Source organism: Ochotona princeps, chromosome 24, assembly GCF_030435755.1.
Source record: "Ochotona princeps isolate mOchPri1 chromosome 24, mOchPri1.hap1, whole genome shotgun sequence".
Taxonomy (NCBI): Eukaryota; Metazoa; Chordata; class Mammalia; order Lagomorpha; family Ochotonidae; genus Ochotona; species Ochotona princeps.
In genome coordinates this window covers 25438339-25457053 of record NC_080855.1, presented here as the reverse complement: position 1 = coordinate 25457053, position 18715 = coordinate 25438339, and the positions used below count along the sequence as shown (strand labels likewise).

At 55.7% G+C, this 18715-nt stretch overlaps 1 protein-coding gene across 1 annotated transcript; it reads left to right on the top strand.

Moving 5' to 3' along the window:
- Nucleotides 1-1589: 1589 nt before the first annotated feature.
- Nucleotides 1590-18022, top strand: LOC101523366 (integrin alpha-X). The gene is made up of 30 exons (XM_004586915.2): nucleotides 1590-1693; nucleotides 2179-2284; nucleotides 2720-2823; nucleotides 3185-3255; nucleotides 3395-3509; nucleotides 4480-4610; nucleotides 4729-4874; nucleotides 5103-5256; nucleotides 5503-5653; nucleotides 6117-6190; nucleotides 6301-6430; nucleotides 6519-6661; nucleotides 6822-6962; nucleotides 7044-7253; nucleotides 8430-8560; nucleotides 8690-8847; nucleotides 8967-9121; nucleotides 9720-9851; nucleotides 9958-10031; nucleotides 10167-10308; nucleotides 13240-13359; nucleotides 13443-13522; nucleotides 13629-13712; nucleotides 15610-15688; nucleotides 15780-15887; nucleotides 16006-16089; nucleotides 16277-16390; nucleotides 16485-16586; nucleotides 16816-16926; nucleotides 17441-18022. The coding sequence occupies exons 1-30, from the start codon at nucleotides 1657-1659 to the stop codon at nucleotides 17537-17539; spliced, it is 3486 nt and encodes a 1161-aa protein (XP_004586972.2). The 5' UTR covers nucleotides 1590-1656; the 3' UTR covers nucleotides 17540-18022.
- The last annotated feature ends 693 nt before the right edge of the window (nucleotides 18023-18715 follow it).

Below are 18715 nucleotides of genomic sequence, written 5' to 3'. Positions count from 1 at the left end.
AAACCTGGGTGGAGCTCCTGGCTCCTGGCTTCAGCCTGGCCCAGCCCTGGCTGTGTGGGCATTTGGGGGTAAACCAGTGGCTGGAAGATATCTCTATTTCACTTACTTGTCTCTCTGCCTTTCACATAAATAAATAAATCTTAGGGGGAAAATAATCCCCCAAATTGGGGGTGGTGGTGGCATTTGTCCTAATACTTAAGCTGGTCTCCCGCATCCCAGTACCTGGTTAGGGCTGTGGCTCTTCATCAGCTGGCTTGATGCCAGCTTCCTGCTAACAGCTCTCGCAGGAGGCCGCAGGTGATAGCTCCAGTAGTGGGGTCCTTGCAACTTGCATGGAAGACTCAAACTGAGCTCCTGGCTCCTGGTTTCAGTCTGGCCCAGCTCTGGCTGCTGCAGGCATTTGTGAAGCGGACCAGTGGATGGAAGATATCTCTCTGTTTTCCTTTCCACTGCTCAAAGAAATCAAATAAATAAATGAAAATCTTGAGACAAAAAAAAAAAACCTAACAAACAACAACAACAACAATGAAAACACAAAACCCACAGCTCGAAGTCTCCTGACCAAGACCCTCTGTCTTCCAAAGCTCTATGGCTCAGGGTCTACCACCCTGCTGCTTCCGGACAGCTGGCCTCAGTCCCCGTCTGCAGGTCCACCGCAGGCCCCCAGCCTCTCCCCGCTGGTGGCTGTGTCTGCAGCGGCTTGGCCTGTAGCCTTCTCCAAGGACACAGGGACCGCTCAGTCCTCCCCCATTCCCTGGATAGAAGCAGGGCCTCAGGGGGTTTCCAGAGCCTGCTTCCCCTTCCCCCTCCTTGCCACAGCCCTGTCTACATCCCTTCCCACCTCCCCGCTCTGTTGCAGCTCTTGGGGCTGATGGCACAGTCGTTACCGGCCGCTATATTCTTCTAAAACCTGATTCCCTGGAGTCTCCACCTTCCCTTCCTTTAAGGACCAGCCCGAGGGAAACCTCCTCCTGGAAGCCTCCCTGGAAAGCGACCACACTAGCAGAAGACACCTCTGACCTCTGACTTCCCTCTCAGCCTGCCACTCTTAGTTTAGCTCTTGCCACCTGCTCTGACCCCATAGCTGGGGCTGGTGGTCTGTGCCTGCTCCCCACAGCACAGGGCAGATGCTGTCATGTTCAGCCCCACCTACGTGAGCTGAAGAACAGAAAGTGAATGAACCGGCACACATACTCTGTACTCCTCCTTTGGCCAGATGCCAGATCCTGGGGCATGGAGATTTCCAGGTCTGCAGTAGGGGTTTCTACCAGCATTTCCATGGAGGTCCACAGGCATTGCTGTCTGCTTGTCTCTCCTCTGCAGGCTGTCTAGGACCTCCAGGTCAAGGGGAACCTTCTGCTGTTACAAGGAGGGAACTGGGAAAAGGTGAGTGACATTCTGTCCAGCCAAGGCAAGGCCAGCAGGGGCTGCTCGGAGTGGAGACTGGGCCTGATCTCGTGTGGGCTGCCCCGGCCCCCACTTCTGCCCATTTCGGTCACGGTCCCCGCCCTCCTCCTCTGAGTCATTCTGCCCACTTCCCTCCCCGCCTTGGGCCACCTGACCACTCTTGACTACTCTCTTGCTTCCTCTGTACCTTGGTCCAGTTGTTCATGCTGCTGCCCAGAAGCCAAGAGCCTCAGCCTGCACCTTCCAGCCATGAGCAGGACCAGCACAGCCTTGCTGCTGTCTGCAGGTGAACTGGGTCCCCAGGAAGAGGGCTCTCAGGGATCCAAGCGACCTAGGGTTTCCTCCCGGGGGGGTCTTAGCAGGTGGGATCAAGGACCTGCTGGGGAGGGTTCTGGAGTTTGTGAAGGGAGAGGATATTGAAGAATCAGTGTGGGAAGACTTCCAGGGATGCTGGGGGAGATGTCAGGGGTCTCCATCACCTGGAGATTTCCAAAGTTGGCAGAATGAGTCCAGCTTGGGTGCTGTCCCTGGCACCTCAGGGGCTCCCCAGAGGGCTCCCCTTTCCCTTGTAGGAGCCCTTGTAGGGGTAAGTGAGACAGCGCCCTCTTTTGAGCTTTGTAGAAATGTAGAATTGAAGCTTTCTGGGGCAAGTGGTGGAGGGCCATCCGTATGCCATATCAAGGAGGGGCGGATGGACCTGAGTGTGCGGTGGTGGGGTAGGAGTAGACAGGAGAAGCTGCTCCAAGCTCTCTTCTTGCATCCTCCTCCCAGCCGTGGCTTCTGTTCTCTGCTTCAATTTGGACACGGAGCAGCCAAGCACTTTCCGCATGCCCAGTGCTGGCTTTGGACACAGCGTGGCCCAGTACGACGGCTCGTGGTGAGGCCCCGGGGATGACTAGCTAAGGCCAGCTCCTCTTCCCCCTCACTCTACTATTATTTTGCGAACTTTGCTCTATCAGGTGTGTCCATCCCCTGGGATGGATAGTGGGCACCATCCTAGCACAGCTGACTTTTATTGAGTACTTACCGTGTACCAGCCATAGTGCCAGGCACACTCTGTGGGGCCCTGAGTGGGTCTTAAGATGTAGGACCAGCTGAACAGTCATTCAACAGACATTTGCCTACTGTGCATCTCGGGAGCTGGGCATACATCACAGGATGAAACAGAAAGTCTGCCCAATAATGGAAGTTTAAATTGTCATGCAACTCCAGTTCACAGATGGGAAGACTAAGGCCAAACTCCCTGGAGCAGTGGTTGGGCTCTCGTGTCCTTGTTGTAACTGCAGTATTTTCTGTCCCTCTCTCCCACCAGGGTGGTGGTTGGAGCCCCCCAGGAAATAACGGCACCCAACCAGACAGGTAGCCTCTACCAATGCAAATACGGCACGGACACATGTGAGCCCATCTACCTGCAGGGTGAGCTTTGTACCTGCCCGGGGCCCAGGGCTGGGACTGCCCCCCCCCCCAAGCCCTCAACAGCCCCAGGGAACACACCTGGGCTGACCCGTCATGTCTGCGTTCTGGGGGAGCAGTGGGGGTCTGGGGGTTAGCTCCTCAGCCTCGCTTCTATCTGTAGATGCCCCTGCTGTGCTCGCCAGTGCCTGCTGCTCCTCTCCCACCCCCCAGGTGCCCCTTGACCTGTCAGACCTCTGTGTCCCTGAGACCAAGGGGACCCAAGCCTGGTCTCTGCTGTCACCCCCTGACGGTGACCACGAGTGACAGTGACCCTGGCGGTGACCACGCGCATGTCTGTCCTTCTCCCTCCTTCGCCACCCAGTCCCCCCTGAGGCTGTGAACATGTCCCTGGGCCTGTCCCTGGCAGCTGCCACGAAGCCCTCCCGGCTGCTGGTGAGTTCACAGGAGGATCCTAAGACAAGAAGTGGGGACCCAGGCCTGTGGCATGGGGCCTTGTGGAGGGTGTGGGTGCTGGTTTGGGAGGGTGGCAGGGAACAGGGACAGCCCCTCTACAAGCCCCCTTTGTCCCCAGGCCTGTGGTCCCACGGTGCAGCATGCATGCAAGGAGAACATATACTTGACTGGGCTGTGTTTCCTGCTGAGCCACTCCTTCCAGTTGTCCCAGAGGCTCCCGGCTGCCATGCAAGGTAAGTGTTGGGGTCACCAGATCCTTGGGGGATCCGTGCACACCCACTCTGGGCTACAAGGGGGACTGGAGGCATTCTTGTCAGATGGAAGAGGGAAGAGAGACTCTGGGACAGTCATGCGGTGGCACAGTGAGCCACCGCCCACTGTCACACTCAGCCCCGCCACGTTTCTGCTCTGTGACCTCACCAGGGACCTTTCTCTCTGGGGGTTCAGTTTCTTTTTCTGTCAGATGCGGGTGATAACAAACCCTGAACTGAAAGTATTGTGAACTGATCCATGGCCAGCGTTTAGCACAGTGCCCAGCTGGAGGTTAGGACTCAACTAATGTCCTTAGCTGCTGTCCCCAGCATCCGGTGCATCCTGGGGGCTCACCAGTTAGTTTGTCAGGGTGAAGCTAGTAGCATGTGTGTATATGTGCATGGGCACCCATATGTGTATACAGTTGTGTGTGCCCGTGTACATATGAGTGTGTGTATGTGTGCACCCATGTGTATATATGACCGCGTGCATGTATATATCTGTGTATGTGTATGTGTGTGAACATGTATGTATATGGTTTTGTGTGCCCATGTTGTTTGTGGCTATGTGGGTGTGTGCATGTGTGTACGTGGCTGTATATACCCATGTGAATGTGAATGTGAATATGTGTGCGTGTGTACATGCGTATTTGTGTGTTCACCCAGCTGCATATATGGTTGAGTGCATGCACATGTGTATATATGGCTCTGTGTGTGCCTGTGAGTGCATTTACAGGCTGAGGCACAGGGCCTGGCTTCCCTGGGTTAATGCAACCATGCCGGGGCCTATGGCTCATCCCAGGCATGGCCTCTTTCTGGGTCTTTTGGGCACTGATGGGCCCTTCTCCTGAGCAGGAGCAGGACCAGGTCATGGTCCAACCCTGATGTCCGCAAAGCTGAGGTCTTATGTTCTGGAAGTGTCCCTTAGAGGCCGGTGTCACCCCTTCCGCAGAGTGCCCCAGGCAGGAGCAAGACATTGCATTCCTGATTGACGGCTCGGGCAGCATCGCCCCCGATAACTTTGTCATCATGCTGAACTTCGTAAGGGCCGTGATGACCCAGTTCTCCAGACCCAGCACCCAAGTACGGGCTCGGTGGGGAGCCTGGGCTTGGGGCCAGCCAAGGCTTAAGGGATCTGACTGGGGAGAGGGCTGGGGCCCTGGCAGAGCAGCTTCAGACCCAGCCTCTGTGGTTCTCCTAGTTCTCCCTGGTACAATTCTCCCAGCAAGTCCAGATGCACTTCAGCTTCAACAACTTCATCTCCAGCTCGGACCCGCTAAGCCTGTTGAATTCTGTGTCCCAGCTAAGGCAACTTACTTTCACAGCCACAGCCATCCAATGGGTCGTGTGAGTCCTGGCTATTCCCAGGGTGGTCATAACGAGGTCTTTCTTTGGGCTTCATCTGCCTTCGAAGAAAGGGCCAGGCCAGCATTGAAATCCAGTCCCTGCCCATCTTGCCAAGCTGGGGATTTCCCAGAGGGGCACTGGGGTCTCCAGGAGGAAGGAGCACCTCCTCATTCCACACTGCTGTTGGGGTCAGTGCTCACAAGTCTGGATCCTGTCCTTCCCCAACAGACAGCATGTGTTCACTGCCTCCAACGGGGCCCGCAACGATGCCACCAAGATCCTCATCGTCATCACCGATGGCCAGAAGTATAGAGACCCCTTGGATTACCCAGCAGTCATCCCCCTGGCTGAGGCAGCCGGCATCATTCGCTATGCAATTGGGGTAGGGCTTGGGGGTGTGCAACTGCTTCTTCTGCCTGGGGCTGTCTCTTCGAGCAACTCCCCTTTCTGTGATGGAACCTCAGTCCTCTCACTCCTGCTGTCCCAAGGAGGAAAGCTGTCCCCTGGCCTGAGTGACCAGGATCCTTTTTGTTTTTCTGGGAGATGTCTGTACCCTGCAGCACTATTTGGAGACAGGAGTGTCCAGTACACCTGAGGCATAGCCACTTGATTGGTTTCCTGGGGACAGGTGGGATCTGCTTTCCAAAGCAGCTATTCCCGGAAGGAATTAGATGACATCGCCTCGGAGCCCTCCAGAGAACACGTATTTAGAGTGGACGACTTTGATGCATTGAGGGAAATTCAAAACCAGCTGAAGGAGAAGATCTTTGCCATTGAGGGTGAGTTCAGGGTGGAGATGCCACTCAGAAATAGGTAGCCATGGGGACAGACACAGTGGCCCAGAGGATTAAGTCAATCCTGGGGGTGTGAACATCCCACATCAGAACACCTGGGATCGGCCTTGCTTCCCACTTGTGCACACCCTAGGAGGTGGTGAGTAGTGGCCCAAGGGGTCCCTGTCCCCCCGAGCTCCTGCCTATGACTTGGCTCAGCCCCACTGTCACGGGAATTAGGGGGAGAGAACCAGTTTGTGGATGATCTCTCTCTCTCTCCATTGCTATGCCTTCCAAATGGAAAAAAAAAAAAATTTTTTTTTTTTTTTTTTTGAGAACTCCTTCACTGCTTTTCCTATTAGGCCCAGACAACACTGTCACAGGCACCAGCCAGGGGCTGGTCTCCAACGGGAGGGGCAGCCGAGCCTATCTCTCTCCCAGCAAACACAAGCCTTGTGCCTCTCCCCAGGGACGGAGACCACCAGGAGCAGCTCCTTTGAGCAGGAGATGGCCCAGGAGGGCTTCAGTGCACTGTTTATGCCTGTGAGTGGGGCCACTAGGGTAGGACAGGAGGGAGGGGAAGCGTCAGAAAGGTGGGTTGGACAGGGACTCCCGTTCAGCCTCCGAACCCTCCCCTTCTCCTCCTTCCACAGGGTGGCCCAGTGCTGGGAGCTGTGGGCAGCTTCACCTGGTCTGGGGGCGCCTTCCTGTATCCCACGGGCTGGAATCCCACCTTCATCAACATGTCTAAGGACAACGTGGACATGAGGGACTCATACCTGGGTGAGGAAAGGCCAGGGTGGGATGGGAGGGAAGGGCCAGGAGCCAGAGAGTCGGGAGGGCAGCCTGATACTGAGCTCTGCCCCCTCAGGTTACTCCAGTGAGCTGGCCCTTTGGAAGGGGGTGCAGAACTTGGTTCTGGGGGCGCCTCGCTATCAGCACACCGGGAAGGTCGTTCTCTTCACCCAGACTTCCGTGCAGTGGGAGCCGAGGGCCGAGGTTGTGGGAACCCAGGTGGGTGTGCAGGGAGCTTGAACGGGCAAAAGGGTGGGAGGGAGGCACCGGGGGGAGAAGGTGAGGGAACCTGGGCTGCAAGGGATGGGTGTTGGTACCTGGGCAGAGGAGGGGATGTCGCGGTGGGGACAGGCAGACAACCACAGCCTCTGCCCTCCAGGTTGGCTCCTACTTCGGGGCCTCCCTGTGCTCAGTGGACGTGGACAGAGATGGCAACACTGACCTGGTCCTCATTGGGGCCCCCCACTACTACGAGCAGACGCGAGGTGGCCGCGTGTCTGTGTGTCCTTTGCCAAAGGGGGTGAGTGGCTGAAAGGACCTGGCCTGGTTTGAGGCAAAGTGGTTGCCTGGCTGCAGTCTTGACATTGGTTTCATTCAGCAGCGGGCTCTGTGGCACTGCCCGGCCATTCTCCGTGGGGAACAGGGCCAACCCTGGAGCCGCTTTGGGGCAGCTCTAACGGTGCTGGGGGACGTGAATGGAGATGAGCTGACAGACGTGGCCATCGGGGCCCCAGGAGAGCAAGAGAATCGGGGTGCAGTCTACCTGTTCCATGGAACCCCAGAGCTGGACATCAGCCCCACCTATAGCCAGGTGAGGCCTGTCACCATCTGTCACCGCACAACCTCCTCCCTGCTTCGCCCAGCCCTCCCCACAGCCAGCTGGCCACTCCCTTGCTTTCTGCCATGTGCCTGACTGCACCTGGGGAACACCAGGTTTTGCCTCCCAGTCACCCCCCTCTCCCGCCTCTGCCATTGAGGCCATTCTTGGGGGCCTTTGCCAGTGCCTACCCCTCTTTCTGTCTTCTCCCCACCTGCTTGTTCCTCTTTCTGATTTCCCACCGTTTCCTTTCCTTATTAGTCCATGCTCAGTTGCTACAACAAGATAGCTGAGGTCGAGTATTATAGAAAGAAAAGAGAGTTGTCATTTGGCTCTCAGTGTGGGAAGACCTAGCAACACAGGCCTGGCCCCAGTGAGGGCTCCCTGGCTGTGTGACATCACTGCAGATGACATCTTGCCGGAGGGTGTGTGAGAGGTGGAGATGGCCTGGCAGGACAGGAAGCCAGAGAACAACAATTCTCAGAAAGTTAAGTGGAGTTGCCATGCCCCTGATGGTTCGCCATCTCCCACCAGGCTCCATCTCTCATTCTCTCTCTCTCTCTCTGTTTTTGAATATATATTTGTTTTTATTGGAAAGACAGATTTGTAGAGAGGAATATCTTCCATTCCCTGGTTCACTGCCCAAATGGTTGCAAAGCTTCTTCTGGGTCTCCCACATGGGTGCAGAGTCCCAAGGCCTTAGGCCATCCACCACTGCTTTCCATAAATAGGGAGCTGGATGGGACGTGGAGCAGCTGGGACATGACCTGGCGCCACATGGAATGCTGGTACTTGCAGGTTGAGCTATCATCTGTATCCCATTATCGCCCTCTTTTTAAATTTTTCTTGTAAACTTCTTTTATCCACCAATTCACCCCCCAAATGGCCGCGATGGATGAAGCCAGGAGCCAGGAGCTTCTTCTGGGTCTCCCATGTGGGTGCAGGGTCCCAAGGCTTTGGACCATCTTCTGCTACTTTTCCCGGGCCATAAGCAGGGAGCTGGATGGGAAGCGGAGCAGCCAGGATACTGGAGTGCCCATGTGGGATGCTGGTGTTGGCAGGGCCCACAACCTCCACAATCCTCCAACCCTGGACCCATGGAGGATAAACTACCCCTGATGCATAGCAGTCTGCCCTGCCCTGCCCTGACTCCCCTGCCTCTCTGCCCAGAGGATCACAGGCTCCCAGCTGTCCTCTGGGCTCCAGTATTTCGGGCAGTCTCTGAGCGGGGGACAGGACCTCACTGGGGATGGCCTTGTGGACCTGGCCGTGGGGGCCCTGGGACAAGCGCTGCTGCTCAGGTGAGTCCAGGCTTCCTTGAACATTCCCAGTGGGGTCCCAGGTCCAGATGAGGATTCTGCCCCAGCCCAGAGCAGGCGGTGCTCCCTGCGGACAGGGACCCATGGTCAACTCTGGCTTCTGCCCCTCAGGACCAGACCTATCCTCAGGGTAAAGGTGGACATGGGCTTCACACCTACCGAGGTGGCAAGGTCTGTGTTTGAGTGTCAGGAGCAGGCAGCCTCTAAGCAGGCCCTGGGGGATGCCACCGTCTGCCTTCATGTTTACGAACATTCCAAGACCCAGCTGGGTAAGTCTTCCCTTCCCCTGACCTCTGCAGCCCCCATATCACTCCCAGCCATGGACTCCTGTCTCCTGCTTTGCCTCTTGGCAATTCCTGGATCCTCCACACACTGCTTGTCCCTGCAGGTGATCTCCAAAGTGCTGTGAACTTTGACCTTGCCCTGGACCCTGGCCGACTGAGTCCCCGCGCCGTCTTCAAGGAGACAAGCCTGTGGACTCTGAGGCGACAGCAAGTCCTGGGGCTGAAGCAGCATTGTGAAACGGTGCCACTGCTCCTCCAGGTGAGGGGCTTCGGGAGGTGGGGCTGGAACGAAGGGGCGTGTCTGCTCCTCCCTGAGGCTCAGCCTCAGTCCAGCCCCCTGCAAGCATCATCCACCCATCAGTGGATGAGTGAGTGAATGGCTGAATGAATGAAATCGTCTTCCAGGGTAAGAGATTCACAGCTACTGGCAGGCAGGAGGATGTGGCTGCTCGGAGGCATGTGCATGGGAGCCCTGAGCCCCGTTCTTTTAGTCATTCTTTGGGCATAGATATATCCAGCAGCTCTCCTGGGCTAGAGACAGGACAGGAGACAAATGGGCATGTGAGGGAGGGAGACCAAACCCAGGTTTTAGATGATAGACATCAGGTGGTGGTAGAGACAGGGGAGGGAGATAGAACTGGGCCAGACAGCAGAGGGGATCCTCGAGGGGGCCTCTTGGGGGAGCAAACTTGGAGAAGATGCTGAGTGAAGCGAGAGGGTTGGGTGGGGCCAGTGAGGGCCCAGGCTGTGCTTGGCAGGACACTGTTGAGTGCCCGTGGAGGACAGGTGCTGCCCACGTTACCGAGGCAGAGGCCGAAGCAGCCAATGACTTCACTTCCCCACTCATGGTCTTCCAGGCCTGCGTGGAGGATGTTGTGACCCCCATCATCTTGCGTCTCAACTTCTCTCTGGTGGGCAACCCCCTCCGTTCCTTTGGACACCTCCGGCCCATACTGGCCGTGGATGCTCAGAGATATTTCACGGCGTCTGTGAGTCCTGCTGTGGGGTGAGGGTTTCTGTGTGGGGTGGGGGGCGGGGAACTCTGGACGGCATGGGAACCCCTCTCCCTGCTCTGCCCTATGGCCTTTCTCTCAGCTTCCCTTTGAGAAGAACTGTGGAGCTGACCACATCTGCCAGGATGACCTCGCCATCTCCTTCAGCGTCTCAGGGTGAGAGGTGCTCCTTAACCCCGTCCTAGTGTCCTGGCACTCCCTCCCAGCTCTGCCAGCTCCCATCCCACCCATGCGTTGTCCCCAGACTTTCTCTCTGCAGTCACAGAGCCCTCTCCTCTCCCTGATCCCCAGCTTGAAGACTCTGATCGTGGGGAACCACCTGGAGCTGGACCTGGACGTGACTGTACGGAATGATGGTGAGGACTCCTATGGAACCACGGTCACCTTCTCCTATCCGGCTGGGGTGTCCTATCGGCGCGTGGCAAGGATCCAGGTATTTGCTCTGGGGACTGCAGGGGATGATGGACTGGGCATGCCCACAGATCTGTGCTGGGGTTCCAAGCTCAGGCCGGGTGGTGTCTGCCTTGCAGCTTCCCCAAGGCCAAGACGCTGCTCGGGTGGGTGTGGATCATGCAGAGGTCTGCACTGGACATTGCGTTCATGGACACTGACCCTCAGGGCTGGGTGCCTGGGAGGTGGTACTGCCTCAGCGTTCTTGGTGCTTCATGTCATACGGACATTCTTCCTGTAAGGAAAAACGTAACCTTCATGTATGTCTTTTAAAAAAAATTACTTCACTTATTTGGAAGGCAGAGTGACAGAGAGAGAGAGGGAAAGAGAGGTCTTCCATATACTGGTTCACTGCTCACATGACCACAATGGCTGGGGCTGGGCCAGGCTGAAGTCAGGAGCCTGGAGCTTCTCCTTGGCTTCTCATGTGGGTGGAGGGGCCGAAGCACTCGAGCCATCTTGTGTTGCTTTCTCAGGGAGCTGGATTGGAAGCAGAGCAGGGCTGGGTGCTCTGATATGGGTTGCCAGCATCCAGGGTGGAGCCCTAACAGCACCATGGCACCAGCTGCATCCTTCGCGTGTTTTCAAATGCTGCTCTGTCTATTGAAGAAGGGGTTGAACTTGTTGGTTGCCCTGCTTCAGGGCTTGGCCCAGGTTTTCCATACAAAGCTGCACTGCCAACCAAACACACTGTGCTTTGCCAGTGTCTGCCATAGCTGTGTGGCTCTGCTGTTGTGCAGGGAAGCAGCCATGTACAGCACTGAACGAGCACAGCTGTGATCCAAAGCGCATTGCTTCCTGAAGGCAGGGAAGGGTCTGATGCTTGCCAACATTAATCTTAAAAGACAGACCTAGGATCACAGTAATCAGAGAGAGATTCGTCTATTTACTTGAAAGGCTGCAGTAGCTGGGGCTGGGGTCAGGCTGAGGCCAGGAGCTTCATCCGGGTCTCCCATCCGGGTGTCAGGGGCTGGATCAGAAGTGAAGGCAATGGAGACCTGAACTGACACCCAGGTGGGATCCTGGCACTGCAGGCAGTGGCTTCACTTGCTGCACCACAACACTGGCCCCAACAATAGACTTTTAAAATTGAAATGTTTCTGTGAAAAACTTTAAATATTGGCAGAAGTAGAAAGAAGTTTAACACACTTTGCAAAAACCTACTGAATAACAGTATTTGCTGTGTTTACTCCACCCTGTTTCCTTCCCTCTTTGCTGAAGTATTTTAGGATGAGCCCCAGGCTTTGGGTCATTTTGCCTCCCTCTTCAGTCCCGGACAGTGGGGATGTCCTCATCAGACCCAATGACATGAATGATGTCTTGGCGTCTAGACCAATTAACCCTGGTTTATTCACACGAGGATCTCAGTGAGGGTTACTGGGCCCAGTATTCCCAGCGAGAAAATTCTCCTACGTTGATGGCTGTGTGAAGAAAGGCCACCTCCAGAGTGCCAGCGATGGCTGCCCTGTCACTGTGAGATGGGTGAGCCTGTCCTGTGGCCAGCTTTGTGTGACTACAGTGAGATACCCGAGATTGCTAAGTTGATAAGGAAAGGTTGACTTATCCCACATTATTGGAGGTTCAAGTTCATGTTTCAAGTCCACTGACTGGCATCGGGCAGTTCTGGCAAGGGCCTTGCTGGTTCCGATTACTTCACAGCAGAGGGGAGTGTGTGTTTAAGGAAGAGCTTCCATCCACAGACAGGAAGGTGGAGACAGCTTGGGATCCCATAGTTCCATCTTAAGAAAGACGGAGGGAGGAGAGGGAAAAAGAGAGAAAGAGAGAGAGAGAGAGAGAGAAGGAGAGAGAGAGCTTTCACTGGCTGAAATATTTGCAATAGCTGGGACTGGACCAGGCCAAAGCCAGAGCCTGGGAATTCAATCCAGGTCCCTGTTGGTGACAAGGACCCAACAATGGGATACGGGTGTCCCGGGTGACGTTTCAACCTCTGTACCAAATAACCACCCTCAGCAATTCCATGACTTCAGGACCTCCCACCACGTTCCCACACCCACATCCTCCCCAAGGCTGCTGCCACCTCCCAGTGGAACCACCCCAGAGACCAAGACCTTAAACACAAATCTTGGCAGGCACACCCAGGCCATTATACAATCCATGGCAGGCCTTGATGAATATTGACTGTACAGAGGAGTTGTAACAAGACAATCTAGGAAAACTGAACATGGCTTGCTGGTATGTTGAGGAGTTGGGTTGTTGGATGAAATAGCCACAGTAGATCTGGAATGTGCCATAAGTTATTCAGGAAAATAAGTGGAGGGTGGCTGCATCTAACCACAGAAGAATGTTGGCACATAGCTAAGTGATGGGTAGTTGGTTTTTTTGTCTCTGCTTTTTAAATGGCTAGTATTTCTGTAATTAAAAGAAATCTCCAGCAATAAATACAAAAAGAAAATTAATAATTTGAGATTTTACATTTGTAGGAAGTTTGCTAAGATAGTGCCTAAGGATCTTTTTAAAAAGCAGCCTTGGGGGCTGGCATCATGAAGGTTAAGCCTTCCTCTGTAGTGCCAGCATCCCATGTGAGTGTTGGTTTGAATCCTGGCTTCTCCACTTCTGAACTGGCTCCCTGCTGATGTACCAGGGGTGAGGGTGGGCAGTGAAGGATGGCCCAGGTCTTTTGGCCCATGAGTTCGTGCGGGATGTCCAGAGAACATTCTGGGATCCTGGTTTCAGCCAGCTCAGCTCTGGCTGTTGTGGTCATTTGGAGAGTGAACTAGTGGGTGGAGGGCTTCTCACTGTGTCTCTCCTCCCTCTGTAACTCTGTCTTTCAAAGGAAAATAGGTAAATTTTTGAACAAAACAAACAAAATGCATAACCTTAAAGTAGGTGCCAGGAGCAGCATCACTTCCTCATTGAACTGGAATATTCACAACTTCTCACCTACCTTTGCCAGGCCCAGAGTCAGCTACATTCCCCGAGCATGACATGTGACAGCATCATTCCCTTGGGGAGCCAGGATGCCACCAGCACCAGCTGCAGCCTCAAGCACCTTATCTTCCGCGGGGGCACCCAGGTTGGCTTGGCTCCCAGGCACTCCTGTTCCTCCACCCTGCCTTTGGCTTGCTCCCCTGTGACCTGTTTCTGCCTCGTCCTCAGATCACCTTCTTGGCTACCTTCGACGTCTCCCCTAGGGCCAAGCTGGGAAACCGGCTGCTTCTGACAGCCAATGTGAGCAGGTGTGCTGGGCCAGGCCTGGGGGGCAGGTTCCCTTGACCCCCAGCTCCCCTTCCCCCCCGTCCTCCTCTGGGGCGCTTGGCAACTGGGCCTCTCCTCTTTGTCCAGTGAGAATAACACACCCAGGACCAGCAAGAGCTTTTTCCAGCTGGAGCTGCCGGTGATGTATGCTGTCTACATGCTTGTCAGCAGGTGGGTCCTCCCAGGGGCTCTTCACTGTTCCCCTGGCTCTCACCCACAGCACCTGAATGTATGGATGGTGAAATGGCCCTGTTGGAGTCTGTTTCTTGCTCCTCCCATGGAATCCCTGAGGTAGGCTGGCAAGATCTAAGGATTTCACCTGGCCTCACTGGTGGAGTGTGAGGGGGCACCATGCATCCTATGGCAGCCCATGGGGACACATGTGTCTGCCTCTGTGTGTGTGTGTGTGTGTGTGCCTTCTGTTCCTCTTATAGGGCCACCCTGATCCCATCACAGGAATTCTCCCCCAAGGACACTAGCCACACCTCATCCCTGTCCAGAGGATCTGTCTCTGCACATTGCCATCTTTGCACATTGAACTTACCACCTTGCCTCAAGTGTTTAGGGAGACAAACCACATCCGTGTTGCAGCAGCTGCCCTTCTGCAGGCGTGGGGGCTGCTGCTCACATTGCTTACTGACTGTGGGTCCGTTATGACTGTGATATCATTACTGTCACCATCATAACCATCATCATTTATCACTACCACCATCATCATCATCACCACCACCATCAGCACCATCATATCCTGCCTGAGAGGTGACAGGCCTCAAAAGCTCCAGGATCTCTTGGGTACCCCAGGAGAGATGAGGCAAGCCCCCGACTTGGCGGTTCTTGCAGCCTTCATGGGGAGCAACATGAACCTAATCAAGCCAGGATTCTCAGCAAGGGCAACTATGGTGTGTGTGTGTGTGTGTGTGTGTGTGTGTGTGTGTGTGTGTGTGTGATGAAGAGTGGCGTGGGGATATGTAGTGCTGGGCCCTTCTTTGAGGGGCACTTTCACTCAGTGCTGAAGGGTCCACAACCTTGGCCAGCAGAGACTCTCAAAGGGGCCCCTGGTGTTTGGACAGGACAGGTGTTCTATGTGAGGAACAGTCTTTGTCCTCTACCCTCCAGCCTTACCCAGATGTCCTGCCTCTGCAGAACTGGGGGTCAGGGACAGTTAGAAGAGCCATTGGAAGTGCAGAGGTCAGCTCAAGTGTCTGGGTGATGCCTTCCCAGTGCTGTTGTGTCCTGGTCTCTGTGCTGGCATACTTCTGTGTACTGACAACCAAGTTTTGCAATGTCCCGAGTTCATGTAGTCGGCAGCAGACATAGCATGTTCTTGTGGGACATGCCCACATGCTGTTCACCCACCTCTCGTTTGTACCTGCACATCTGGGAGCTCTCAAGCCTGGTACCATTTTCCAGTTTGTTTACTTTGGGGTTCTGATGCCTCCTGCTGGGGACCCACAGGCAGGGTGTGTGTCCCTGCAGTCCAGCCACACCTGCAGGGGTGACTCTGACCGAGAGGACACTCAAGTGTGGGACCAGCCACCTCGTGATGGCAAGGGCTGAGTTGGCCTCAGGGTACTTAATAAAGTTGGTGATGAGCCAGTTGTTGGTTCCTCTCACTTCCAAGCCTGAGGCTGGGAAAAGCCAAGGAAAGGCAAGAGAAGGGCTCCTGCGAGGGTCTGAGGGAGATGGGAAGGGGTTGTGCCCAGGTGGCTGCTGCTCAGCAAAGCTGAGTTTCCCCAAATCCTAACCATGTCCTGCATGCCCAGGAAGGGCTGCTAGGAAAACCAAAGTGTGAGGGGTGAGCAGTGGGTGCTGCCCTTTGCAGGTGGCTCCCTGAGCAGCCCCCCACCACCGGCCCCAGGGCGCCCCCCCCCCCCCCGCCCCGCAGGCAGCTTCCTGAACAGGCCCCCTACAGGCGGCTTCTGCTTCTTAAATCCTCATTTAACCTGGACTCAGCTGTGGGCCTGGTCTGAGCCCACCCACAGCCCCACTGGTCATGCCTGGCCGCCACACTCCGAGTCCGAGCCTCCTCATGGACCCCCGAATCTACCCTAGCCTTCTCTCTTTGCAGCCATGAGCAGTCCACCAGGTACTTCAACTTCTCGGCCTCGGAGAAGGCGGGCAGCAGGGTGGCCCAGCACAGATACCAGGCATGTGGGCGAGTGCTGGGGAGGAGGGGCCTGGGAAGTCAAGCAGCAGCATGGCCCAGGCCTGGGCCGATCCTCACTGCCCTGTGTGTAGGTCAACAACCTGGGACAGAGGGACCTGCCACTCAGCATCAACTTCTGGGTGCCTGTGGAGCTGAATGGGGCTGCCGTGTGGACGGAGGTGAAGGTGTCCCAGCCTCAGGTACCCAGAGGCCAGGCATGGCTCCACCCCACGTTTTCCCGTGCCCTGGTGGTCCCTGTGTCCCCCATGGAGGTCCCATGTTCTGACGGAGTGCCTCGTTCTCTCTTGTGTTTTCTAGAACCAGGCTGTTCGGTGCTCTTCAGAGAAAGTAGCTCCCCCGGCGCCTGGCATAGGGACAGACATTCAGAAGAGCCCTGTGCTGGTGAGGGAGCTTCGGACTGTCCCCCCCAGCCCCCACCACATACACACACTGGGGAGTGCTTTTCTGTCTCCCTGTCCCACTCTCATGGACACCTTCTAAGCAGCTGCTTCCCCCAGGTTGCTTCTGCTGGCCGTGTGGCCTCTGGCTCATCTTGTTCTTGGCCTAATGTTGCTTCTCCTGTCTGCAGGACTGCAGTGCAGCCCACTGCCTGAGGTTCCGCTGCCACGTCCCCTCCTTCGGCATCCAGGAGGAGCTAGACTTCATGCTGAATGGCACCCTCAGCTTTGCCTGGCTCAGCCAGGTGTGTAACCCCACTCACCCCTCCTCCAGGCAGCATCTGCACCATCCTCCTGCCAGGCTGGTACAGGAAACCTGAGCACCCCCTACCCTTGCAGATGCCACAGAAGAAGGTGTTGGTGGTGAGCATGGCTGAGCTGGCCTTCGACAGGTCTGTATACTCTCAGCTTCCAGGCCAGGAGATGTTCTTGAGAGCCCAGGTAGGGCCAGGTTGGGAGGGCACCTGGGGCTGCCCCTTCTTGTGGGGGTGGAAGTGGGGGAGCGAGCATGGAGGGAGGAGGAGGGGCGGAGGATGCTTGTGGCACAGCTGACCCTGAGCCCAGGGTGCTTCTGCCTCTTGCCCTTGGAGCTGGGAATGAGTGAGGGAAGGAAGGAGGGAAGAGGGGGATGCCGGGAGGGGCTTGGGATGAACAAGACCTGAACCAACAGGTGGAGACGGTGCTGGAGGAGTACCAGGTACACAATCCCGTGCCCCTGGTGGTGGGCAGCTGTGTGGGTGGCCTCCTGCTGCTGGCTCTCATCTCAGCCCTGCTGTACAAGGTGAGCGCTGGCCTGGCTCTCCATGCTGCCTCTGCATGGGCTTCTGTGTGCTCTGCAATGTGGTGAAGGGCTGGCTGGCTGTGGGGACCCAATACATCCTCACTTGGTTGCTTTGGGTGAGGAACTCCTCCCACCCACAAAGGCTTCTCAGGGCCATCCGGTCTGTGCCTTCCTGTGTGATCCGCAGGCCCTGTCTCACTTCCCTTCCTTTCTTCTCCATCTCCCTGCAGCCTCTCCCCACCCCCATAGCAGACAGTCACCCTGGGTTTTACAGTAACATCACCTCTCACTACTCCTTAGCCGGATCCTCTCTGGATCTTGATTTGTCATCAGGAAGCTATGGCCACCCAGCTCAGTGCGTCCTGGCTGGGTCTGAGTGACACCTGCACAGGCCTTTGGTGCATGGGATGGTGGGCCCTGCAGGGCTCTGGACACAGCTGCCCTCCCCACACCACCCCTAATCCTCCTCTCTTCCACTGAATGCCCTGAACGTCCGTCTTCTTCCTCCCTGCAGGTGGGCTTCTTCAAACGTCAGTACAAAGAAATGATGGAGGAAGCAAATGGGCAGATTGTTCCAGAAAATGCGCTACCGGACCCCCAAGTGGCCCAGTGAGCATGATCTCCTCCCCTGTCAAGGGGTTTCCCAGCTTCCCCGGCTCCCACCTGAATCAGGCCGGCAAGGGCAGAAGGAGAAGCCTTCCTCCAAGTGTTGGGGAGATGGACCCACCTGCTTTCTCCCCGTGGGAAAATGCAGCATGTTTATGGAGCATCCTGCCTGGGAAGCACATTTGTCACGTCAAGGCAGGGTCCCTGCTGGTCCCCAGGGCCTTAATCTGAAAGTTGTATCCAGAAATATGTGTAGCCTTAGGCATCAGCCTTCCTTCCTCCGTGGTCAGCAGTGTGGTATTCCTGCTAAGGCCCACCCTTGGAGGCAGCAGGTGATGGTCCAAGCATTTGGGTCCCTGCCACCCGTATGGGACTTCTGGGCTCCTGGCTTCAGTTTGGTTCAGCCCTGGCTAATGCAGGCATTTGGGGAGTGAACCATGGGTTGGGACATCTCTCTGTCTATCTTTTAAATAAATTAAAAATACAAAATAATGAACAGGCCACTCACCCTTGTTCATCTCACTGACAGTCTGGCACCAAAGCCCACTTCCCTGTCCAGGAAGCGGCTTCAGGGCACTCAGCATGAGACATTTCGTGCTTCCTGGCTGCCCCTGCCTCCTGTGTGATTTCATCCACACTGGATCTCAGCTCCTTAACTCCTACCCCTAGCTGAGGATGGAGGGTCTGCTTGCTGAGGTCTGTGTGGCTGGCCTCCAGCACAGGATAGCCCAGCTGGCTGGGAGGGAGGAGCCTCCTCTGTGGGGCTGTGGTCTCTCTGCTGCTGCTGCAGCTCAAACAGCCTTAGGGTCAAAAGGGACCCAGTCCACTTGCAATTTTCAAGGTTCCAAGTCTAAGCCATGAAGAACGTGATGATTAAAAAAATAACTTGAGTTTGGAAATGTTTGCATTGGTAAAAGAAAACACGTCCCTGAAAGATCTGGTCATTATGTAGAAGGCTAAAATCGAAGGTCATGTACGGATGTAAGCCCAGGAATGTGGGGAGTCATGGGGGTCTCTGATGGTGGGCCCTGATCAGCCCTGAGACCTGAGGCAAGGACGGAGTGCAGGTGGTGAACATGGCTGTGTGGGTGTGGGGAGGAGTGCTGAGGGCTGGTGCCAGGTACTGATACAGGAAGGTCCCTGGAACCCAATGACAGGTGTTGCTTCCAAATCCTGGGACATG